At 35.9% G+C, this 26,796-nt stretch overlaps 1 protein-coding gene across 8 annotated transcripts in view; it reads right to left on the bottom strand.

Annotated features, from left to right (window-relative positions):
* Nucleotides 1–1,579: 1,579 nt before the first annotated feature.
* Nucleotides 1,580–26,796, bottom strand: part of BOD1L1 (biorientation of chromosomes in cell division 1 like 1) — a 95,859-nt gene continuing 70,642 nt past the window's right edge. For 2 of the 8 annotated variants that reach the window (XM_069069654.1, XM_069069671.1), the window contains exons 23-28: nucleotides 23,811–23,857; nucleotides 23,627–23,711; nucleotides 23,010–23,175; nucleotides 10,759–10,899; nucleotides 7,818–7,866; nucleotides 1,580–3,473 (exon numbers count right to left, since the gene is read on the bottom strand). In XM_069069654.1, the coding sequence (XP_068925755.1) occupies nucleotides 3,318–3,473; nucleotides 7,818–7,866; nucleotides 10,759–10,899; nucleotides 23,010–23,175; nucleotides 23,627–23,711; nucleotides 23,811–23,857 (644 nt within the window). In that variant the 3' untranslated portion in view covers nucleotides 1,580–3,317. The remainder of the gene's footprint in view (nucleotides 3,474–7,817; nucleotides 7,867–10,758; nucleotides 10,900–23,009; nucleotides 23,176–23,626; nucleotides 23,712–23,810; nucleotides 23,858–26,796) is intronic. The other 6 variants (XM_069069662.1, XM_069069681.1, XM_069069698.1 and 3 more) reach the window with 6 other exon arrangements.

Raw genomic sequence — 26,796 nt, 5'->3', positions numbered from 1 at the left:
AATCTTAACCTTTATCTCCATAATAAAGCACTTTATTTTTAATAGTAGTAAATATTTTATTATACTATGGACTTTATTGCTTCATAAGTGATCTAACATTTCTAGAAAAGGAGCATCAATGTGTCTTATTAGTTTTGTCACATTTAGAATTATCCAGGATGATATATTTTATGATGATATATTTTGTATCTTTTTTGAGAATGGATTTTATAATAATATCCATTACAATAGCATAAACATTGTCCTGTCATGTGGAACAATAATTGTTTTTCAAAAAAATAAAAATGATTCTTGGACCTCAGAATTAACTATTTGGTCTTTTTCTGTAGGCTAAAACTTTGATTTCCTTCCTTAGTTTAAAACTATTTTAACGTAAAATATGATGGTGATAAAAAAGAAAAAAAAACCCTTAAACATGTTATTAATGACCTTGTTTTCTAGGTGAAATTTATTTTAACAAAGCTGCAATCAGCAGATCAAACTTAATGTAAACAGCTAAAGTGCTTTCAATGGTTGCTTTTGTTTGGAGACCAGACTGCATCATACCGAAGAAGTGCTAAGAAGGGAGAGGAAGATTTTCACATACAATCTCTTGGTGGGCATGAGGGAAAACATCCTATTTTGTAATGATTGAGTGGTTAAGAAAAATTACATTTAGCATAAGGCATTTCAAATTATACCCTGATGAGATCTGGAAACTGTAATTTAGAAAAATATCTTACATTTACCCACTGAAATTTCAGGCGGGTCCCTAAAGTAGTAATAAAAAACAAAACAAAACAAAGGTCATATTTGCTAGATCACATAAATGCCTGTAAATCACTTTTTCTCTTTTGTATCCTTGCTGTAATTCATTTAATTTTTAGTAAGTCAACTAGTGTAAACATTTATAGGTGGGAAAAAAAGGTATTTAAATACAAAAACAAGACCAACAAATTTTTAGCCAGACAAATTTTACCTAGAAATACCACAAGTAGGTCTTTGCTTTTTAGGGACCATAACTGCTGAGAAACTGGATGGGTAGCTGAACTGATCAGAAGATTCAGTCCTTGTATCTTTTTTTTTTATTTCCCACCAATGGCTTGTATATTAGTAATAAACTCTGTAGAGTTAACTTGGACGTATGTGGTTGTATTTTTATTCCAACACTATACTAATTTAAGGTCTTATAGCCTAAAAATACTCATTTTTGTATATATAGTTGGCCAAGCAGGCATTTGGAGGCTGCTGCCACCCATCCATATGTATCCCTGGGTAGGCTACTACCTCTACCAGACGTGCAGAAGGATTCTTGCTTCTCTCCTGTGTAAGCACTTTGGAAAGAATATTGCATTTTAAGCCAGGAGATCAAGTTCTAGTCCTGGCTCGATAACTAACAAGCCATGCTACCTTGGATAATTCACTGCCCTCAGTATAACTATCTATAAAAATGAAGGAGTTGTAGATTCTGATTCTTATAAGCTCTTTTATGGTAGCAGGAAGCAGATCTGTTTGAGAGTTCAGTTCTCTGAATATTTTAAACTCTACCTATTTCTGCTTGTCTCTACCTTGTTTTGTATACAGAAGGAGACTAGGGAACTGACTATTCAGAAGTTTATTTTCAAGGAAAAGCAAGGGTGCTTATAATAAAGTATCTGAGGACCTAAAATAAGTGGTTTATAAAGAAAAAATTCTTTCAGTGATCTTTGTGGAAAAAAGTCATGAAAACAGTACATAATTTAAAATGTTAGGATTCTGTGCAAAGTCCAGACAGGTGAAGAAGTAGACTGAAAGTAAAGTATTGTTAAAGGTTTCTCTTAATTATTATAGGAATTCACATTAAGTGGTATTCTACAAAGCACTTTTGTGTATACTTTTATCTCACATTTCTTTTCAGAGAATCAATCAAGGGGTTGCACTAAATGATGCTTAAAGTCCCTTCTAGTACTACATATTCTATGGATTCTATAACATGGGAAAAAAGAAAAACTTTATTAGCTTATGTTTGTTAGGTTAGGGCTGTACTGTCACTGTATGACTTGATAGCTATCCAAAGTGAAAAAAAACATCTCACAAGGAATCATCTGAGGAATTTAAAAACAGAAAAATATCTTACAACTCAAGGTTTGGGAAACATTTTATAATTTATATATAAAATCTCAGTAAGAAACCATGTAAAATGACAGAAATATCCACCTTACATAAGAGTCAAAAAAAAAAAAACCCACACAATGTAAATTTTAATTATAAAACATAAGAATATGAACACAACATTGTAAAATAATCTCAGATTATTTGGCAACTTATTACATCATTGCAAGAGACAAATTTGATCTTAAGAAAAGTTTAATCTTATGAAAAACTTAGCTTGGACAGTCTGTTCTTATGGGAGTTAAAACATGTTAAAAAAAGGCTCTGGCCATAAGACCAGGTTTTATTCTGAAACACCTGTGTATAAAACAGAACATAAAATGTCAAAGCTCTATAGATATAAGAAGAAATGGTTTTTTTCATCTTCAATGGATCTCTCTTCATTGAAAAGGACAAATACTGAAAGAAGAAGGTAAGCTTCAAAATAAAACAGAGTAGTTGGGTTGAATCTCAACTGGAAAAATTTCTGCTGAAGATGGCATGAATTTTCCTAAACTAGAACTATTTTTACTTCATTTAGGTTGGTAATAAAGTCACATATGTGAATGTATTTTAAAAACAAGTTACAGTTTAACATGGTTACAACTGTGAACAGAAAAACAAATGAGTCCCTTTCTTTAACTAATCTACTTACTTGAATACATGCGAAATAATTCTTTACCTCCTGCCACACTATATTCAGATAAGTTCAGGGCAGAGGCCTGAAACAATTCCTACTGATGAGTGCATAGCATTTAAAATCTGTTTTTATTAAAAAAAAAAGAGAGAATAAAATAAAAATAAACAGAGATATATAGTAAGGTTCACAGATAAGTCTTTTCTGTAAAATAAATAAAGTGTTCATTGAGTAGCATCATACATAGAGTAAAATACAACCTATTTTTACATGTTTATATACTGTACAAAGATTATCAGGAGGCCGGGTGGGTTGGAAGCTTTTGCATTTGCGACATCTGTCACATTGGGAAATCCCAACTTTGAATGTTAAAATATACAACTACTTTGTTTTAAATTCAGGTACAAAGTAAACTTAATTTCTTTTATCTGAAATAAATGTACACATCTCCTATAAACAAGAGTTTTGTAAAGCTGTTCAAAACATAAGACAAAGCTTGCGTCTGGTAACGTACAGCACATGCGTGTCCTCTTCCTTCTGAAACAGTGGATGAAAAAGAGAGGCCCCTCTCTTACCACTTTTTCAAACCACGGGAGAAAATGCTCAGTGTGACCGTTTTGACTTTTTTCCTGGTGCTTCTTCCACTTTCTGCTGACCTCTTGTTCGGACCACTGGTGGACTGGCCTCTCTCTTTCGCTTGGCAGGAGGGGAAAGCTGTGCCTTTGATCTGCATTATAGAGGGGATCAAGGATTTAGAGCTGGAAGCAGTCTTAAGTGATAAACTGATGCCCAGAAAGAGAAAGCCACTTGCCCGAGATCACTTAAGAAGTTAAGTAGAAAACTTTAAAGAAAGTCAAAGGTGAGCATCTGAACCAATGTGAGAATGTATGGAAAAAAACTTTTTAGAGTCTGACATTTATCAGGATACAATATTTGCAAAGTTTTTCAAGTTCTCATCCAAGGTCTGTCACTAACTTGCTACATTACTTTGAATATATGTCCATTAATCTTTCTGGGCCTCAGTTTTCCTCAATTATAAAATCAAAGGGTTGGATTCTTTAAGGTTTAAAGTTGTGACGTAAGTTTCTTGAGTGCTATGTGTGTGTGTGTGTGAGATTTTCTCTATCTCCCCTAGCTCCTAACAGAGTAAAAAAACATTAATATTACTTAATCAAGTGAAGCATTTATTGAGCACCTACTATGATCTAGGCTCAGTGCTGGGGATACAGAACAAAAATCAAACAGTTTCTATCATTAAAGAGCTTCCATTCAACAAGACACACACACAAGTGCATACAAAAATCAATTCAAGGTGACTTCAGGGGAGAGGCACTGACAGCTGGAGGTAAGGTGGGGGAAACTGGGAAAGGTCTCCTTGTCCAGGAGACAGTGTATTAGTTACAGGTCTGCATCAGCAGCCTGATGACTGATAACAAGCTCAGTGCTATGAATTCTGTACTGTATTTGAGGCAAATGCTGCTGAGAAGACTGAGGCTCCATATTAGGCTTCCGAAGGGAAATCTAGACTGTCAGAGGTAAAGAAGAATGAAAAGTCATCACTCAATTTGGCTATACAGACTACACAGTGATCACAGCTGAACTCTAACTGATGAAACAAAATCGAGACAAAATTACAATCACTTTACTTTTTCTGAAAGAAAATGGCATCAGTAGGCATTCTGCTCCAAAATTAAAGCAAAGATTGTTAGAGGCAGGGGGGCAACTCAGGCAGACCTGGACACTGTCACATAGCTTCTCGCACACCTTCCCACATCTCTGTCATCTCCTTTCCGGCTACTGAGGCTAGGCCCTTAGGCCTGGAAGACGATAACATGGAAGGCTGAATCCTTTTAGCTCCAGAATACCCTGTCTAGTGAATATCTCTTGTGGCCCATGTCTAGGCTGCTGTTAGCCACCCTTCACTCTACATCTTAGCTTTTCCCTGATTTCTTCCCTCCCCCACTCCCTCCCCACTTCTTGCTCTGGAAATATAAGATGGGTATGTAACTCTGTTCCCCTAGGGCTCCACTCACCATCCTTGTGACTTTCCAAACCAAAATATCTTTCCCTGGAGACCACATTCCAAATGTGTTAACCTTCCCATAGGACTATAAACTCCCTGAGGCTAGGAGAGACTGCTCTGCTTTTATATTTGTATCCTCCACACAGAGTAAGTGGTCATTAAGTGCCTTTTTATCTATTCATGAATACCACTTACAAGACAAATCAACATGATATGCAGGTTCACTGAAATAGTAAGTCTTGGAACTTGGCTATATTTATGTTATAATGTTCACTAAAATGCAGTTATTGGGGAATTTTGGATAATGGCAGATGAACTGACCAGGTAATTAATTAATAAAAGTCACTGATTCACTGAGGAACATGGTTACATTGTGGGAGAGACTGAGTGGAAACAGGAGTTAACTTTGCCATCAACAAATATTAAATGCCTGTTATGTGCCAGTCAGGCCCTGGGAATACAAGGAAGAAGTGACTGTCCCCAACCTTAAGAAGCTTACATTTTGACAGGTAGACAACATGTATAGACACAGAGAAGATAACAGGGAAATCTGAGTGTGTACATGCAAGAAAAGCACTAGCATTTGGAATAACCAGGAAAGACCTTGTGCAGGATGTGCCTAGACTGAATTTTGATGAAAACCAGGGCTTCCAAGAGGCAGAAGTGAAGAGAGAGCATTCCAGGCATGGGGAAAGCCGGGGCAAAGACATGGAAATGAGGAAAGGATGAATAAAAAAGCATTTAATCAAATGCTTATTTATGCAAAGCACTGTGTTAAGAAAAGAGGATACAAATATAAAAGAGACAATCACTTCCCTCAAGTATTATCTCATAGTGATGATGATACATGGAAAGAGTAATTGCACACTGCCTCCATTTCCTTATGGTCATTCATACCGTGTTTCTCTGATAATAAGACCTATCCCAAAAATAAGCCCTCCCCTTACTGTGTAAGATTCCTCTAAAATAAGCCCTCCCCCGAAAATAAGCCCTATTGAGACTGCTACTGTAGTGAAGTGATCCCCTGCGCTACATGCTAGCTGTCAATGTTCATTAAAATAAGCCCTCCCCTGAAAATAAGCCCTCTGGTGTTTTTCTGTCCAAAAAATTTAATAAGACAGTGTCTTATTATCGGGGAAACATGGTACTTCCATCTCCTCTCAAAGGTGAATGACCTTTGTTAGGGAAAGCAACAGGCCACTTTCACTTGGGAGTTTTCAAGTGTAGGTCCTAGAAGACAAAGTCCAAGATAAGGGGGCCACATCACTATCTTCTAAAAAAGTTATTGATGCCCTTTATTTTTTTTTTACACTACAATCATTTCCTGACAGAACTTCCTAATCTGCTTCCAGTAGAGCCAAGTCACATAATAGAGAAAAAGTTAAACAAAATAACCAACAGAGTGACCTAATCTGACAGCAAATGAGATATTCCATATTTCCAATCTTTCTACCAAGAACAGAGAAATGTTTTCATTAACTGTTTGACCTCTATCCTTTAGAATCCCTTGCTTCCTTCAAGGCTCAGCTTATGTTCCATCTCTTTCTGGAAAGCTTTCTTGATCTCAGTTGTTACAGTTTTTCTTCCTCTTTCTTAAGTTTTCATGTTATATTTATCTGTTTACAGTCTCATAGTTAACTTGGTGACCTTAGACAAGTCCCTTTACCTTGTCTGGAACTCTGCTTCCTTAACTGCTCAAAGTTAGGGCAGGACTGGGTGAGGCACAATTAGCGGGAAAACTTCAATGTTCAGCACAGAGTAAGAGCTCAATAGATGCTCTTCTCTTTGACATGACTTGAGGTGAGTTCTTAATAATGGAAAAAGTTCCAGGTGTAAGGCAGACTGAAAATAACCAGTGTGTCAGCAGCTGCTGTTTGGTGAACTGCATGCTGGGCACACAGCACTCAAGCAGAAGCGGCATGGTAACAATTCTAGTCAGCTGAAGAAATGTTTTAAAGATGTCCTAAAGCACAACTACAAAGTTACATGTCTGTGGGCTCTGGGAAACAAGAGTGACAGACCAGACGCAGGTACGCCTACACAAGGAAGGAGGCAGCTCAGCTCCACAGGCCTCATGATTAAACATCTCATCCACCTCTTGATAGAGAGGTAGGTGACAGAGTCAGTGTGTAGACTGAGATATATATTTTAAAAAACATGGTTGATGTGGGAATTTGTTCTATTTACAATACATAGGTATTAGAAGTTTTTTCTTTTGGGGGGGGATGAGGGAGAGAAAATAGATTTTTGTTACTTGAAAAAAAAAATTAAAATAAAAAGGAGATAAGCAAAATCTTTTAGAAGTACAAAGAGTGCCAGGTGTTACAAAGAATAACAGACCCAAAGCTCAATGTGTCTTAAAGCTTAAAGGTCCTCAGTTCAACCTGCACCTAAAATATGTCTCCTCTTTTTTGGAGGGGAGAAGGCAAGACACTTGGGGTTAAGTGACTTGCCCAAGGTCACACAGCTAGTAAGTTTGTTAAGTGTCTGAGGCTGGATTTGAATTCAGGTCCTCCTGACTCCAGGGTTGGTGCTCTATTCACTGTGCCATCTAGCTTCCCCCAAATATTTATATCCTTAAAAAATCTGGCACCATCCAGACTCCACCCCAACTCCAGGGATATGGGACTTAATATTTCAATCATTTCATTTCCAGAAAGCTCTTGCTATTTAAACAACAAGGATTTGATGTCCACTGGGTCCTGGGCATTGTAGCAGGCAGTGGGGATAAAAATGCATACATAAGGCAGTTTTGGAGCTTATGTATTAGTATATACAAATATCTGCACAATAAATTATAAGGTATTTTTCAAGGGGTGAAGGGAGATACTAACAGTTGGGGAATCAGGAAAAACTTCATGTGGAAGGTAGCCCTTCGGTTTTGACGAGGTGGTGATAAGGGTGAGGGCATTCCAGGCCTGAGTAAAGGCATGGACAAAGGATATGGGACAGCACAAAGGCTGGGGGATGAGAAAAATAGCATGTGAAGAGGTGGTTGTGGAAGAAGAGTAGGGATATTGGAGCCAGGTAGCAAAGGTTTCTACTCACAACAGACGTCTGTGTTTGATCCTCAACATGAATTGGACAGTAGAAAGACCTGAGGCAGTAAGAACAGTGAGGAAGTTACTATGGAAGAAAAGGAATGAGACCCTGAACTGAGGTTGTGGCTTCATGAGTACAGAGAAAATGGTGTAGAGGCAGGAACTGACAAAATCTGACATGCAGAATGAGGGAGAGTGAAGAATCCAGGAAGACTGAAGTTTCAAACTTGTGTGATTAGAAGGACAGTTGTGCTCTCAAGAGAAATAGGAAGGTCTGGAATGAGAGAGGGATTCTGAAGAAAGAATCTTTTTTGGGACATGCTGAGTCTGAGATGCCTGAAAGGCATTTGAATTAGAAATGTCCAACAGGAAGGTGATGAGCAGGGGAAAGACTAGGAATATATAATGTATTAGATATAATGACAGCTGTATAGTGATAAAAAAAAATCCATGGGAGCTGATGATTTCAGGGCAGAGATTAGGAATCTATCTATGAGAGACTCATCTGCTTGGATGATAATTAAATCCATGGGAATAGATAAGGACACCAAGTGAGAGCGGCAGAGATAAAAGAGAAGAGGGCATCAGAGGGAGCCTTGGTGTATACTCACAGTTAAGAGGGTAAGTTAACACTGATGAAACTTGGGTTCATATTTGGTTGCTAACACTTACTAGCTGTATGACTGTGGGAAAGTCATTTAACCTTTCTGAGCCAGAGGTTTTAATCTGTAAAAGAGGGATAATAATACCTACAGTAACTAGCTCTCAGGATTGTTGTGAGCACCAAATGAAATAGTACATGTGAAATGCTCAGCTAAACCTCAAAGAGTTATGTAACCATGACTACATTAATACTACTCTTGTTAAGCTTCAGTTTCCTCATTTTTAAAAAAATAGACAAAAGACCAGTATCTCTGATAAAGGCCTCATTTCTAAAATATACAGAAAACTGAGTCAAATCTATAAGAATACAAGTCATTCCCCAATTGATAAATGGTCAAAAGATATGAACAAGCAATTTTCAGAGGAAGAAATTAAAGATATCTATAAGCATATGAAAAAAAATGCTCTAAATCACTATTGATTAGAGAAATGCAAATCAAAACAACTGTGAGGTACCACATCTCACCAGTCAGATTGGCTAAGATGACAAAACAGGAAAATGACAAATGCTGGAGAGGATGTGGAAAAACTGGAACACTAATGCATTGCTGGTGGAGTTGTGAACTGATCCAACCATTCTGGGGAGCAATCTGGAACTATGCCCAAAAGGCTATAAATAACTGCATACCCTTTGCTCCAGTAATACCACTTGTAGGGTTGTATCCCAAAGAGGATCATAGAAGTGGGAGGAAAACCCGTATGCACAAAAATATTTATTGCAGCTCTTTTTGTGATGTCAAAGAACTGGAAATTAAGGGGATACCCATCAATTGGGGAATGGCTTAACAAGTTGTGGTATATGAATTTAATGGAATACTATTGTGCTATAAGAAATGAGGAGCAGATGGACTTTAATATTTACCTGGAGAGACTTATACAAACTGATGCTGAGAAGAGCAGAATCAGGAGAAATTTGTACACAATTACAGACACAACATATGTGTGACGACCAACTCTGATTGACTGGAAACTTCTTAGAAACGCAAGGTTGTAAGACAACTCCAAAAGACTCATGATGGAAGGAGATGACTACATTCAGAGAAAGAACTAGAAACAGAGTTCGAATGCAGACTGAAGCAAACTACCTGCTCTCTTTCTTCTTCCTGTTTGGTTTTGTTTCCTCTTTCCCACTGTTCATTCCATCGGTTACACTCTTTCTTTACGACCTGACTAAAGTAAAAGTATTTGCAGATCCTATATTTGATTGTATACCACTATGGGGGGAGGGAGGGGAAGGAGAGGGAGAAAATTTGAAACTCAAGCGATTGTGGAACTGAATCCTGTAAACTAAAAGTAAACAAATTAATAAAGACCAAAAAAAAGTACACAAAAGATATATTTCCTACTTCAAGTAATTGTTTTGAGAAAGTGATACTGTAAACTTTAAAGAGCTACTGAAGTGAGAGCTACTGTTAACAGAATTAAAACAAGCAGAAGTGAGCAAGGCAGGAATGAGTGTGATATTAAGCAGAGGGGACAGGGTCCTCTGAGGGAAGCAGAGTGTGCTGTGAGAGGATGTCCTTCGGACAGAATGTTAACTAATAGAAATGGCTTTGTTTCCTTGTTTCACAAGCTTGTTTAATGCTAAGAAAGAGTGCTAGTCCATTTCTAAGTGCCATACGCTATATATACTGTGTTCCTAAGGTACACACGATTGTGTCCATATAAGGTCCTCTATACTGTCACACTGTACACTAGGTTGACTGATGCTGAGACAATTTCTGTCTTAACTTTATTTCATGAAATTAGTGCATGTAACCAACTAAGCCTCATGTTTAATGACTTTTCCTTTTGTGCTTTAGGTTAAGCCTAAGATTTTTTCCACTATTGCTTGCATACCTTATCTTGGGTACCTTGAATGCAGCTGGTAGGCATTAGCAATTAATACATTCATGCTGGACAAGCCCTGTGTTTCCAGACGTCTCCCCTCCTTACTTGGAACACTGTGTATGTTCAGCTAAGGAGTATGTTGATGACAACACCACTTCACTGCTGGTACAGTGACTTGCCTGTCCTGTGTCATTTAATCCTGAGAACAAGGCTCTCAGGTAACACTGAAGGAACAGTTCAAGAGGTAATCTGGTGAGCATTTCTTTGTGAGGTAGGTAATAAAAAGGGTCTTTTCTAACCCCTTTCTTTTCTCTACTGGAAATTAGCAATGCCAAAAGGCAGCTGATAAAATATTTGTTAGGACAATAACTTAAACAGAGGAAACATTACTGCAGGAAAAAAACAACCAACTTTCTCAGGGGCTTAAAGTGACTTAAATGCAAGTAAAGACTTACCTTCCTAATGGGGGAGATTTACTAACTTTTTCCCTGGTGGACAACTTCTCTTTTGCTAATTTTTGGCGATTTCTAGGAGAAAATGTTTCTGGGCTGCCAAGTTTGGAAGTGGCACGTGTAGCTGGCTTGCTTGGCTGTTTTCTGAAACAGATTAAAAAAAAAAACAACTGTGCTGTAGGTACGAGGGATGAATACAGTCTGAAATTCTAAGGCATTTGTGACTGCTTCTGAGAAAGGGAGGTATACTATGAAGGTGCCAGGGCACCAGAAACAAAAAAAAAAAAGGAAAGCTCTTTTGATTTTTCAGACTTTTCTTTTTGCTTTTTGGAGGGGCAATTGGGTTTAGTGATTTGCCCAAGGTCACACGGTTAGTTTTGTATTAAGTGTCTGAGGCTGGATTTGAACTCAAGTCCTCCTGACTCCAGGGAGGTTGCTCTATTCACTGTGCCACCTAGCCGCCCCAAGGAAAGCTCTTAAAACCCAAAAGGGATACGGGTAACTTTGGAAACTTTAAATCCCTAACATAACTGAAAAAAGGTTCTAATACTTCATTAGTCAACAAAATCATACAGTACATGTAATATTTTTTTAAAAAATTCACTTGTAAAAAGTGAATCTAAATGAGGCAAACTGGTAGGTATTTTCAAAGAACCACAAAATGAAAAAAAGAAATGGACTCATAAAGTACTCATTACTTTAATGCAATAACAACAAAAATAATAAATTCCCATTTATAAAATGCTTTAAGAACTTAAAGGATTTCAGCCACTTTAGTGGCTTGGTCCTCATAGAACATAAGGAAAGAATATGTCACAGTGGAAAAGGGACTGTATGAAGCGGAATTTTAATTTCTACTTGTTTGTTGTATAACTTTGGGTAAACTTGAATTTTTCTGGTCCCGCTTCCTTTTTTATAAATTGGGGACAAGAAAACATTACTTGACTAAAGTCAAATGGGCTGGACTAGATGACTTGAGTGATGCTTTCTTGCAGCAATTAGATCTATGATTCTCTAACAAAGCAAAGGTAGGCATAAATGACTAGCAATGTATAAAATCTAGCTGCAAGGTAAATGGGTGGATTTTAAATTTTTGGAGTAAAGGCCAAAACACCTTGTTACTATTATTATTTGACATTTTTGCAGTTGGGTCAACTTCTGAATGGCGTAAGCAGAAATCTGTGAGGTGGTGTTTTTATTTTAAGTGTTCCTGAATAATCTCATTAACCCTGGATGATAGAAATAAAGCATGATCCAAGCTGCAAAATGTTAACAGCCTGTGAAATCAAGAAAAACAATTGAGAACACTGTTAAGTAGGGAAGTTGGTTAGAGGCTGAGAATGAAATTATGGATGGGGAATGTTACACTAAAAGAGCAAAAATAGCACATATACAAAATGAGGAATGATTTTTGAACAAATACTGATGGAGGTTATAATAGCAAATGAAGCTTTCTCTTTTGTTAATCTCTTCTTCTTGTATGGGTTCAATTATTAGCTCTATATAGATGATTCTCAAATCTGTTATCTTTAGCACTCTCTTTTCTGAGTTCCAGAACAGTATCTTTAACTGCCTTCTAGATAATTTAACACTGATATCCCACAGATTCTTCAAATTCAACAAGTACAAAGCACACCTAATTTTTTTTTTTAAAACAAAACCTATTTTTTTTCCCCCTTGACTTTTCATCTTTCTAGGTACTCATTCTCAAACCTCAGTTATCTTTGACTCCTATCACCTTCTCTTAGCCCCTCAGTCAAAAGTAATCTCTTCCCTAGGTTTATTTCCCATAGTACAGATCTTAAAAGTATTTACATCCTATTATTTCATTCCAATGACTTTTGCACACATATTATTTTCTCCTCATAAACTATTAGCTCCTGAAGGGCAAGAATCACAACTTACTAACTTCTCTTCAGGGCTTGGCACAATGGCTTCAACACAGCATGCCCTTAACAAATGTTTGCTGAATTTGAAATGAGTCAGGTTGCTCAGGTGTTAACGAGAATAACTACTGGATTCTGTTCTGGGTTCCACAAAGTAAACAGGACAAAGAAAACTTGGAAAGCAATAACTATGATTACAGGATAAGAAATAAATAGTATAAAAAAGAAACAAAAGGCTAAAAATTGAAAGCACACATACTATCTTCACAGGATCATAGAATGAACCTCAGAGGTTATCTAGTCAAACTCTCATTTTATAGCTGAGGCCCAGGGCCTCAGTTTCCTCAACTATAAAATAAGAGAATGCAGTAATGGATGGTGAAGCTGTGAATTGGTATAGACGTTACAGAACGAGAAAATACAGAGCTGTTCTAAAGAATGAAAATTAATGAATTTAAGTTGTAGCATGAAGGATTTAACTTCAACATGTACTGACTGTTTACTATGTGTAAAGCTCTGTGAATAGAGACCGAGGGATCTACAAAGACAAACAGGAAAAACAACATAGATATCTATACTTAAATAAACACACTTCCATAGTGTGCCTTCCAAGAGCACTTAACAGCAAATGAGTAAAAAATTGTAAAATGGATGAATTAGAAATCCTAACGCAAGAATGCAAATCTGAACTCATCAACATGACTGACAATTGGTGGATGAAACTTATAACTGATTGGAATATGGTTATGGAAGGGTGTAACTTACTGAAAAGGAACAGGAGAGGTAGAAAGAGGGTTGGAGCAGCATGACATATCAAAGATATAATTTAGTGAAGAAATCGAGGCATGAATAGGGTTTAGCATATAGGAGAACATTTGAATGAAGATCAATGGAAGCAGAAATGGGAGTGATATTGTCATTAGAGTATAAAACAGACCACCTGAAGAAAAAGAAAGAAAGAAATGATGAGTTTAGGAAATAGATTATAAGCTTGTATCATATAATACGAATGAGGAACTTCAATTATCTGGACATCTGCTGGAGCCCTCTCTCTGCCAAAACTAGAACAACCACTATTTTCATGACTTGGCGTAATACTAATTTTATCCTTCAAATGATAGAGGAGCCAATAAAGGGAATTTCTATTCTGGACCTGATTTACATGAACATGAAAGAACTGGATGCTGGAGTGGAAATAACAGTAACCTTGGTGGGTAGTGAACATTCCACTTTAGAATTTGTGGTAGAAGAGGAAAGAAAGTCAGGCAAAGTCTGAATTCACCCGATTTGGGCAGAACAGATTTAAAGCACTCAGAGGATGGTTATAAAAATGATCTTATGGACTAAAATTTTACCAAAAAAGTCAGCTCAAGAGAATGGGAATTCTGGAGAATTAAGTAAGACACAAAATCCAAGAATTTTCTTAGGAGACAAGACATGGATACAAGAAACTCACTGACCAATCTAGATTAAAAATAAAAACAAAAATGTTTGAAAGATGGAAGCAAGAGCACATAAAAGTGAATGAGTTAAAAAATGGTTTTATGATAAGTATCAGGAGAGGCAAAGCTCAAAATGATCTGGGATTGACAAAGAAATCTAAAATGGATTTAGCTTGGGGGCAGAGCCAAGATGGCAGAGAGAAGCCAGGAAGTTGTCTGAATTCTCCCTAGTTTCCCTTGGAAACAATGTTGAATCAAGCCTTCAAATGGATTGTGGAGCATCAGAACCTACAAAAAAACAGAAGGAAACAATTTTCTAGCTTAAGATGATTTAGAAGGACTTCAAGAAAGGTCTGTCTCACTTGGGTAAAAGGGGGGCATAGTATGGAAGGTGTCAAGGCAAGACAGTAAGAGGCTCTTAGTCACAGTACAGATCAGCAACCCAGGACTCTTGGTCCTGGCTAGGCAGGGCAGTGGCACAGCAAGCCAGCAGCTGTGAAGCCTCCAGATCCAGTACATAAGGCAAACTGACAGTCCCAGAACCCAGGCAACAACAGGTGCCAAGTAGGTCGACTCATCCCAGCTCAGTAAGCACGCTGCCAGCACCCGAGGCCCCAGTGCATAAGCCAGTGACGAGGCTCCTAGCCTCTAGCACAAGAAGCTTGGGATAGTGCCCCCTGTGGCCCAGAAGCAGAGTCCAATTTTAAAAGTCATGAAATGTGCAAAAAATGAGTAAGAAGAAAAAAAGAGCCTTGACCACAGAAAGCTACTATGGTGAGAGGGAAGATCAAAACACAAACTCAGAAAAGGACAACACTGTCAAAATGCCTACATGTGAAACATCAAAGGGGAATATGAACTGGTCTGAAGCCCAAAAAGTCTTCTTGGAAATGCTCAAAAAAAGATTTAAAAAGTCAAATAAAAGAGACAGAAAAAAATTGGGAAAAGAAATGAGACGTATGCAAGAGAGTCAACAGTTTGGAAAAGGAAGGACAAAACTGACTGAAGAAAACAACTCCTTAAAAAGCAGAATTGGCCAGATGGAAAAGGTACAAAAGCTAACAGAAGAAAATAATTCTTTAAAAATTAGAATTGGGCAAGTGGAAGCTAATGACTATTGAGACATCAAGAATCAGTCAAAATCAAAAGAATGAAAAAATACAAGAAAATGTAAACTATCTCACTGGAAAAACAGCTAACCTGGAAAATAAAAAAAAAAAGAGCCTATACAACATCTTTCAAGAAATTATCATAGAAAACTACCCTGATATCTTAGAACCAGAGGGTAAAATAGTCATTGAAATAATCCACTAATCACCTCCTCAAAGAGATGTCAAAATGAAACTCCAAAGAATATTGCAGCCAAATTCCAGATTATCAGGTCAAGGAGAAAATACTACAAGCAGTCAGAAAAAAAAATTTTAATATCAAGGAGCCACATTCAGGATTACACAGGACTTAGAAGCTTCTACATTTTAAAAGACTGAAGGGTTTGGAATATGATATTCTGGAAGCAAAGGATTATAACCAAGAATCAACTATCTAACAAAATTTGAGCATAATCTTTCAGGGGAAAAGATGGACATTCAATGAAATAGGGGATTTTCAAACTTTCCTAATGAAAAACGAGAGATGAACAGAAAATTAATCTTCAAATACAAGATTCGAAAGAAATATAAAAAAGTAAATAGGATCTGAAAAAAAAATGATCAAAACCAGGAGAAAACTGTGCATGCTGCAATAATTTAAAGAAAAATGGGATTGGAAGACCAATAATCAATGAAGTGTCCCTCAGAAGATTAATAATGAGCTATGTCTCCTTTCTTTCAATAGAGAAGCGGCGGTCTACAAACATGGCACTGTGTATACCTTTTTAAAACATGGCTAATAAAATGATTTGTTTTGCCTGACTGCACTTATGTGTTACAAGGGGAGGAGAGTTGAGGCAAATGACTTATGATTTAGAAAAAAGAAAAGAATAGTAATAAAACATAAAAAAAAATTAAAAAAGTAAACAGGAAAGAAAAAAAAACAAACACGTTATTTAAAAAGGTTAAACTGTTTATATCTCTACACCAGATGATACTTGTGCTTCTTGAGAACTGTATCTGTTAGTGCATTTAGAAGAGATATATATAGGCAGAGGGTGTGGGGTATAAGTTGACTTTGATGTGATGACAAAAAAAATAATGAAATAATGGATTGAACTCAGAGAGAAGGAAAGGGGGAGGCAGAATAAGGTAAATTATATTACATGAAGAGGTACAAAAGACCTTTTACAGTAGAGGTAAAGAACGAAGGGGGGGGTGAGTACTGTATGAACCTTACTCTCATTGGATTCCACTCAAAGAGGGAATAACACACATTAAGTAGGGCATAGAAATTTATCTTCCCCTATATGGAAGTCAGAGGGGAAGGGGGAAAGAAAGTGGGTGGGGGGGGATGGAAAGAAGAGACTGCAGAAGTAGGAGGAGAAAGAAAAGGGAAGGAGGCTGATAGAGGTGAGAGCAGATAGAGGGAGGTGGTAGTCAGAAGCAAAACACTGGTGAGGAGGTACAGGGTGGAAGGAGAGAGAAAAGTGTAAGTGAAGGGGAAATAGGATGGAGGGAAAAACACAGTTAGTAATCATAACTGTGAATATAAATGGGATGAATTCTCCCACAAAATGGAAGTGGAGAGCAGAGTGGATAAAATGGAGTAGAATATATTATGCTTTAGCTGAAGGAAAAAACCAGGAGTAGCAATTCTAATCTCAGACAAAACAAAAGTAAAAATAGATCCCATTAAAATAGATAAGGAAGGAAACTACATCTTGCTAAAAGGTACGATAGGCAATGAACCAATATCAATACTAAATGCATATGCACCAAGTGGTGTAGCATCCAAATTCTTAGAGGAGTAGACAGCAAAACTATACTAGTGGGGGATCTTAAACTCCCCCTCTTAGAACTAGAAAAATCTAATTACAAAATAATAAAGATGTGAAGAAGGTGAATAAAGTTGGAGAAAAGTTAAGAAATGCTAGACCTCTGGAGAAAAATGAATGGGGATAGAAAGGAATATATTTTTTTCTCAGCAGTGCATGGAACCTACATAAAAACTGACCACATATTAGGACATTAAAAACTTCATAATCCAATGCAGAAAGGTAGAAATATTAAATGCACCCTTTTCAGATCATGATACAATAAAAATTATGTGCAATAAGGGGCCATGGAAAAACAAATTAAAAACTAATTGGAAACGAAATAATCTAATTCTAAAGAATAAGTGAGTCAAACAACAAATCATAGAAACAACTGATAATTTCATCAAAGAGAACAACAATATGGCAGCACACCAAAACTTAGGGGATGTAGCCAAAGCAGTTCTTAGGGGACACTTTATATCTTTAAATGCTTACATAAATAAGGTGTAGAAAGAGCAGATCACTGAATTGAGCATACAGTTAAAAGGCTAGAAAAAGAACAAATTAAAACTCTACAATTAAATACCAAATTAGAAATTCTGAAAATCAAAGGAGAGATGAATAAAATTCAAAGTAGGAAAACTATTGAGCTAATAAACAAAACTAAGAGCTAGTTTTATAAAACAACCCAATAAAATAGATAAACCTTTGGTTAATTTGACTTTAAAAAAGGAAAGAAACCAAAATAACTATCAAAAATGAAAAGGGTGAATTTACCACCAATGAAAAGGAAACTTAAGCAATAATTAGGAGACATTTTGCACAGCTGTATGCCAATAAATCTCACAATCTAAGTGAAATGGAAGAATATTTTTAAAAATACGAATTGCTCTGATTAGCAGAAGAGGAAATAAAATACTTAACTCCATTTTAGAAAAAGAAATTGAAAAACTGAATAAGCCATCCATGAATTCCCTAAGAAAATATCTCCAGGGCCCAGATGGATTTACAAGTGAATTCTCCCAAACATTTAAAGAACAATTGATTCTAACTCTATATAAACTATTTTGAAAAACAGGTGAAGGAGTCCTACTAACTTCCTTTTATGACACAAATATGGCACTAATAAATAAATCAAGAAGAACCAAAACAGAGAAGGAAAATTATCGACCAATTTCCCTAATGCCTATTGATGCAAAAATTTTTAAATACAATATTAGCAAAGAGATTGCGGTAATTTATTACAAGGATAATATACTATTACCAGGTGGGATTTATACCAGGAATTCAGGGCTGGTTCAATATGAGCAAAACTATCAGCATAACTGACCATATCAATAACAAATCTAACAGAAATGATTATCTCAAAAGATGCAGAAAAAGCTTTTGACAAAATACAGCACCCATTCCTATGAAAAAGATTAGAGGGTATGGGAATAAATAGTTTTCCTTAAAATGGTAAGTAATATCTATTTAAAATCATCAGCAAGCATTATATGTAATGGAGATAAGCTAGAAGCTTTTCCCAAGATCAGGAGAGAAAAGAGGATGCCCATTATCACCAATATCATTCAATATTGTACTAAAAATGTTACCTTTAGCAATAAGAGAAGAGACTGGAGGAAGCAGAATAGGCAATGAGGAAATAAAACTATCACTCTTTCCAGATGATATGATGGTATATTTAGAGAATACTAGGGAATCAACTAAAAAACTTCTTGAAATAATGAACTTTAGCAAAGTAGCAGGATATAAAATAAACACACATAAATCATTAGCTTTTCTATATAATACTAATAAAGTCCAGCAGTAAGAGATAGAAAGAGAAATTCCATTTAAAATAACTATAAACAATATAAAATATTTGGGAGTCTGCCTGCCAAAACAAACTTAGGAACTATATGAACAAAATAAAAAAAAAAAAACACTTCACACAAAGTCTCAACATTTGGAAAAATATCAATCGCTCATGGGTAGGCCAAGCTAATACAACAATAACGACAATTCTACTAAAATTAATTTGCTCATTCAGTGTCATACCAAACTACCAAAAATTATTTTATAGAGCTAGAAAAAATAATAACAAAATTCATCTGGAAGAACAAAAGGTCAAGAATATCAAGGGGATGTAAAAAAACAAACCAAAACCAAAACCAAAAATGCAAAGGAAGGTAGATTAGCCATACCAGATCTAAAACTATTATATTATAAAGTGGTAATCACCAAAAGTATTTGATACTGGCTAAGAAATAGAGTGATAGATCAGTGGAAATGGTTAGGTACATAAGATACAGCAGTAAATGACTACAGTAATCAAACTCTTCGATAAATCCCCAAATTCCAGCTGCTGTGATAAGAAGTCACTATTTGACAAAAAATGCAGGGAAAACTAGAAAACAGTATGGCAGAAACTAGGCATAGACAAACTCTCATACAGTATACCAAGATAAGGTCAAAATGGGTACATGATTTAGACATAAAGGGTGATACCATAAGCAAATTAAGAGAACAAAGAATAGTTTACTTGCCAGATTTATGGTGAAGGGAAGAATTTATGAACAAATAAGAGATAGAAAACACTATGAAATGCAAAATAATTTTAATTACATTAAAATGAAAAGTTTTTGCACAAAGACAATGCAACCAAGATTAGAAGGAAAGCATAAAGATGGGAAACAATTTTTACAGTCAGTGTTTCTGGTAAAGGACTCATTTCTTAAATAATGGAGAACTGAGCCAAACTGAAAAGAATGTATTCTTTTTAGGTCATTCCACAACTGATAAAATCGTCAAAGGATATGAATAGGCAGTTTGCAGATGAAGTAATTAAAGCTATCTATAGTAATATGAAAAAATGCTATAAATCACCAATGATTACAGAAATGCAAATTAAAACAACTCTGAGGTACCACTCCACACCTATCAGAGTGGCTAATATGACAGAAAAGGAAAATGATAAATACTGGAGAAAATGTGGGAAAATTGGGACACTAATGCATTGCTGGTGGAATTGTAAACTAATCCAGCCATTCTGGAGAAATGCCCAAGGGCTCTAAAACTATGCATACCCTTTTATCCAATAATATCACTCCTAGGTCTGTATCCCAAAGAGATCATAAAAAATGGAAAAGGACCCAGATGTACAAAAATATTTATAGCATCCCCTTTTGTGGTGGCAAAGAGTTGGAAATTGAGGGGGATGCCCATCAATTGAGAAATGGCATATGAATGTAACGGAATACTATTGTTCCATAAGAAATGGTGAGCAAGCAGGTAGACTTTAGAAAAACCTGGAAAGAGCTGCATGAAGTGAAGCTGAGTGAAGTGAGCAGAACTAGAAGAACACTATACACAAAAATTGCAACACTGCAGTGACTGACTTTGTTAAACTTAGCTCTTCTCTGTAATACAATGATCTAAGACAATTCCAAAAGACTGATGTTGGAAAATGCTATCCGTATCCAGAGAAAGAATTATGGAGTCTTAATGCAGATCAAAGCATACTATCTTCCCTTTTTTTCTTTCTTGTGGTTTTTCCATTTTGTTCTGATTCTTCTTTCACAACTTGACTAATGTAGAAATAAATTTAATATTACTTTATATAGATGACTTTTATCAGATTGTTTGCCATCTTTAGGAAGAGGGAGGAGAGGGAGGAAAAATTTGGAATTCAAAATATTATAAAAGCAAATGTTGAAAACTATCTTTACATGTAATTGGAAAAAAATACTATTAAGTGGGGGGAAAAAAGGAAAAAACAAAAAATAAAATGGATTTTAAAAAGTGAAATTGGGATAAAGAGGAAAATCAAAGTAAGCTTGAGGCCAAGGACAGCTTAATTTTTTTTCTTTGAATTCCTAATATCCAACAGTTCCTGGCATGTAATAAGCATATACATACTAACAGACTGATTAATCAAAGAAGGGATGGAACTTCTTTGGAATGGATAGGATAAGTGACAAGAGAAGGTAAAGCTGCTTAATTTTAATTCTGTTTCTGTTGTCTGCCAAGGATACAGAATGGAAAAGACAGAACACAAATGGCTAACAGACAGCTAACATCCAAGGAGATAAGATAATAAGAGAGAACCCCTGAGTTCAAGTCATCAGCGATTAAACATCTTTTATCTTTTTTTGAAGCATTTCTTTTTTTTTCTTTCTAACACTCTTTCCCCACTGAGTGGGAAGGAAAGAAAAACATAATCTTTGCAACAAATATATATAATTAAACAAAACAAATTCCTACATTGCTCAGCAGTCATCTTTGAAAGATGGTCAATGATTTCTGAAATATCACAGAGAATGGGAGAGATGGACAGAACTGGAAAAAGGTAAATGTGTCCTTAATTTTCAAGATTCCTACTCTTTTCTTTTGTCCTGGTCAGGTCATATGAAGAATATTACATTTAGTTCTGAGTCACAATTTAAGGACATTAGAGAGTACTGAAAAGAAGGTAACTAGGATGGCTTAAAGGGGTCTTAAGATCAGAATGTTTGAGGATCAGCTGAAGGAATTGGAAATGTTTAATCTGAAGATGACAAGACATCGGGTGGACAATGGAAGTATATTTGAAGGGGTGTAAAAAGGAAAAGGGATTAGATTTCTTTTATTTGGACGCACGGGACAGAACTAGGAGCAATGGGTAAAAATTGGAAAGAGGAATATTTTGGCTTGATATAAGAAAAACCTTTCTAGCAAAGAGAGTTATCCAAAAGAAGAATGAACTACTTCTGGTGGTAGTGTCCTGTTCTCTTAAGGTCTTTGACATTTCTGGAATATTGCTCAGATACAGATTAGAAAGCCAGTGAAATCCCTTTCTACTCTAAAAGTCTATGGGAAAACTTATGCTGAAGTTATTTCAATAGTCTAGGCAAAATGGTTCTGAGGACATGTAAGTACAGTGGTGGAGATGAAGTGATATGATAGGAGAGGGGTTGCAGGACTTGGCAACTGGTTGTTTACAAGATGTGAGTGAAAGGGAAGAGTCAAAGAATATAGCTATATTTTGAACATGGACATGAGATAATGGAAAGTTAGTGATACCTAGACAATAAGATGCAAAGGGTGGTCTATAGTGTCAAATGCTATGCAGAGGTCAAGGACAGAAAAAAAGGTCATTGGAGTTAGTGATAAGGACATCACTAATGACCGTGATGAGTCAGTTAATTAATAAAACATTTATTATGCACTTTCTTAAGAAGTACCAGCTACTGTTGTACTAAAAGCTAGAAATACAAAGAAAGGCAAGAGTCCCCCCCTTGTTGAGGAGCTCATAATCTAATGGGGAAGATAAAGACAAACAACTATGTACAAACAAGCTATATAAAGAAAAAATAGGAAATAATCAATAGCTGTTTTAGCACAGCGATGGGCATGAATGCAAGATTTTAAGGTATTAAAGGGGGAGTAGGCAGAGAGGAAGTAGAAGTAAAGAGAGTAGTTCTTTCTCTAGAAGTATGGCACAGAAAGGGAGGAAGAGATAGAAAGAGTTAAGACAACAGCTTAAGAGGGTTGCAAAAAGACATGAGCATGCTTGTAGGTTGATAAGAAGGGGCCAAAAAAGATGGAGAGAATAAAGGTTTAACAATCTCTCAAACATAGGTGATGGAGTAATGCCATGGATAAGAAAGGTAAGGATGGACTAAGTTCACAAGAGTTTACAAAGGAAGTGAGGTATGGATATGGAGCTGGGGGCTCAAAGAGAACAGAGGTTTAGAATAACCACTGTATGCAGTGTGCTAGAAAGCCAACAAAAGACCAAAAGGATATAAGGAGTAATTTAGAACCCAAGAAAGTCCTTTAAAATATAAATGTCAGGTATATCTTTAGCTGTTCAAGGGTGGGATGAGCTATCTTGGAAAATAGTGGATTCCTCCTTACTAGAGAACTTTATGTGAAGGCTGGAGAAATACTCTTCAAAGGGGATTATAATTCAGGTAAAGATGAGATCATCTGGACTTTGAAATCCCTTTCATCTCATATTCTGTGATTATGATACGCTTTGTAACAGACAATTACCTCTGAGCTTCTAATCTTGTAGCTGATCTAGTTGTGGCTCTTGAATACTTTTCATCCTCATCATCTTCTTCCTCTTCTTCTTCCTCCTCAGACTCTTGGTCTTTCTTGTCCTCAACTGCTTCAGACATTGATTTCTGACGTTTTCTTTCTGGCTCTGATGCTTCTGCTTAAACAGAATTTCAACTGTTGTTCTATACAATTTCTAAGGATATAGCCACTAATTTTTATAGTCACTAATTTTAGAAGAACAACTCATAAAGGGAGTTGGAAGCAAAAGAAGTGGTTTTCCACTTCCTTTTTGTTTTAGTATTTGCAATTTGCACTTGTTTAACAATCTCTCAAACATATTTGAGATAGTTTACTTATGCAGTTCACAGCCAGAATTCATAGAAAATTCAGTTGTACTCAGAAAAGCATCTGGAATATACCAATTCTGACATGGGATTATAGCAATTTGCACTATTTATATAATATTAATACAAGCTGTGAAGCATTGGATTTTTTCCCTCAATGAAGAAAAACACAAATAAAAACTGATTTAAAAATGATGAAATTATCTGTATCCAAAAACATAAAACAATTTTCAACCAGTTAAGACCAATTCTTTTGAATTATACCAGTCTCTTCGGATCCTGTGAAAGAGCGCTTGGGCTTTCTTCCTCGGCGACGCATAATTGCTACCATTTTCTCTTCTCCATTGTCCTAAGTGCAATCAAATGAGATCGAAGTTCAGAAAGAATCCTAATTTTCACTTAAGATATACATATGTGAAAGAAAAATAATAAAATAATGGACACTTACATTGGTCAAATTCACTTCCTCACTTGCTATATCTTTATTAGAATCATCTTTAAGAGAAGCAAAGAAATTAATGCATTAATACTTTATTATTTCAAATTGTTTAGGCAAACCTCATGAAAATACTAATTATTCTGTAAAGACCCAGCAAGGTAGTATTAATAAAAAATGTGCACAATCTAGCTTTTTTAATAAATAAGATTTTGCTCCTCTTACAGTGGAAATGTCCAAGATTGAAACCAGATATCACAATACAGAAAGAGTCCACAAAATAAAAACAATAACCACAATTCTTTTGTTATTTATCACTTCCCTATGAAGAAAAAGTTTATAATAACTCAAAAGGGGAAGAATTTCACTTTATAATCTTCCTTTAAGACTTTGTTTCAGTGTAAATAATACTATAAAATATTATCGAGTTATACTTTCCTCAAAATTTATCATTTCTGTAAAAAAAAAAGCTAAGTTTGATTTTATGGATTAAGTGAAACAAAAATTGTGGAAATATTTTCCAGCCACAAAATGTCATACATCTGATGACTTCTCATAGTGGATTACTGATAATGATTGTTTCTTCTGAAGAACTTTAGAGTAATGATGGGAATTTAAAAGTCTTTATTAAAATAGTGGTAGAAAACTATTATATGTTTTGCTACTGAAGTTCAGATAGACCATGGTAAAATCATGTTCCTGGAAACATAATTAGAAGAAGTAGTCATAACATGGCTAACCTACAACAACAATCTAATAAAGCTCTTAAAGATTTCTTAATATAATATGGTTTATCACTAAATAGGACATTATGAAATAATAAATGAAAAGTGGTAAAAAAAAATCTTACTGATAATGTATCTTGTCTGTACAGTCATATTCAAAGGAAAAAAAGTAATCTTTTTAGAGGCTAGGACACTACAAAAAAACTCTCACTAGTTTCGTGTCTATCCAAACTGTACTCCACCTGGTTGTCAACCTAATACATTAAAAATGCTGATACTATATTTATCTTTCTTGATATTAAAACTTTTATGCTATGAAATTCCAGTAGAATAATTTAATTCTTTATATTAAAGTGAGTTAATATATGTGTTTCAAATTAGATGCTCAAGCTTTCATCAACTTTACCGTTTCCCCTAAATTTAACATCTCCTTTTTATTTCATTCTTTCACTGTAAGGTTACATCCAGAAAAGGTTAAAAAAAAGGCCAATCATCTGGATGAGTTTATTTCCCACTTGCATTGTGAAGTCATATCTAAGTTTTTATGTCTGCACGTGACAACTCATAAATCTAAAACAGTGGTCCTTCCTAACCAGATATCTCCCTACAATAAATTCCAAAGCTTACACTTCCTCTACTCTCCCATCCAAATCTAAATGAGAAGACCCTCATCTCACCCTTCCTTTGACTTCTAGAAAACAAATATTACAAACGTCATCAGAATTATCTGTCACCTCAGCTATGAAAAGGAACTGTCTATAATTACATTTTTTGTTTGTTCTGACCCTTCACATCCATTCAAGAAAACATCTACTAGGTATCTGTCATGTACAGTATTGTATCAGCAAGCACCCCAGCGTCCCCAGGGTGTTTGCCAACACAGGTTCTTGGATCTGCTTTGTTAAAGGAAAGCAACTCAAAATGGGTTAACAAGCTTACTTTAATCAGTCAAATAGGTATCGTTTACCTAGTTCAGGGGAAAAAGGTCAGCGCCCTGAACTTCAGAGTATACAGACAGAATTACCAACACAGAGAAACAGATCAAGTAGACAGCTTTCCAAACTGTCCAACCATTACATCCACACCAAATCAACATCTGGGTTTCAACATCTGGGTTCTTCAAAGCCGAGGGGGAGATCTCAACAACGGCTTCCCAGAATCCAGATCAAATCACAGAACACTTCTCAAAGTGAGCCCCAAAACAAAGCTACACATCAGGACTTATATAGTCTTCTCCTGGCTCAGAGCATGTAACAACCTTATTGACCCACTGGCCAATCAAAAAGTATCTACTGAAAAACAAGCCTCCCACCCCAGGCTCCAGGTGCACTTTAGCCAAGGGGCAGGGAAGATCTTCAAAATTTACATTCCCATTATAAGTATACTGTGCTCAACATTGTGGGAGATAGAAAGATAAGACTAATATTAGAGAGATAATACTAGAAAGTTAAGTTGGAACCAAATCAGAATCAGTAAAGAATACCAGAAACACTGTTTTGTTTCTGAGCCCAGGACTTCTAAAAGAAGGTGTATGCTTTTTTTGGAAGTCGTTTTAATCCCTCAGTATATACTAACAACATCCTGATGCTTCACGGAGAAGCACCTACATAGACTTCATGGGGAGATGCATGATGCGCATAAGTAGGCTGTAACACATTACTAAAAAACTGCATAAGAGAAGCAGTGCCCACAGACGCCATCAGAGGGCTATATGACTGCAAAAGAGGAGTGGGATGGCCATGCTAGAGCTATTGACGTAGTAGATAATGGCTATCAGATGTACTCCAATAGTATCTATATCACATCAAAAGAAAAAGAAGACCTATACTATGTTGGGTAGAACCCCTGAGGAGAATTTAGGAGGACGAGCTGCACAGGATGAGAGGACAAGTAGGGGATACAATCTGCACTATCTATCCGAGGGATTCTCCATATCCATGAGATTAGAGATCCTTCACAACAGTTATTTCTAACTTACACGTTGGGCTAACAAAACCCAGGGAAATATAAAAAATGTGTCAGAGAAATAAATTCAATCTATCCTTCTGTAGAATGAAAAGCTATAGGTAAACCATGAAGTTTTTTGAGCTGTTGAGTACACTTTTAACTTCTAATAGGATACTTATCTTAGAGGGAGAGAAACCAAAAGGCTATTATTTTGTTAACTCTCACTCAAATTTATGTTTTATGACTTTCAAAGAACTTTACAAAGAATAACTCTATGAGGTAGGCAGTATTAACACTATTTCCATTTAATAGACGTTATGGAGGTT

Source organism: Petaurus breviceps, unplaced genomic scaffold (genome assembly GCF_028583685.1).
Source record: "Petaurus breviceps papuanus isolate PSGF00001 unplaced genomic scaffold, PetGlider_PUasm1.0 140, whole genome shotgun sequence".
NCBI lineage: Eukaryota > Metazoa > Chordata > Mammalia > Diprotodontia > Petauridae > Petaurus > Petaurus breviceps.
This window is presented reverse-complemented; position numbering and strand designations above follow the sequence as displayed.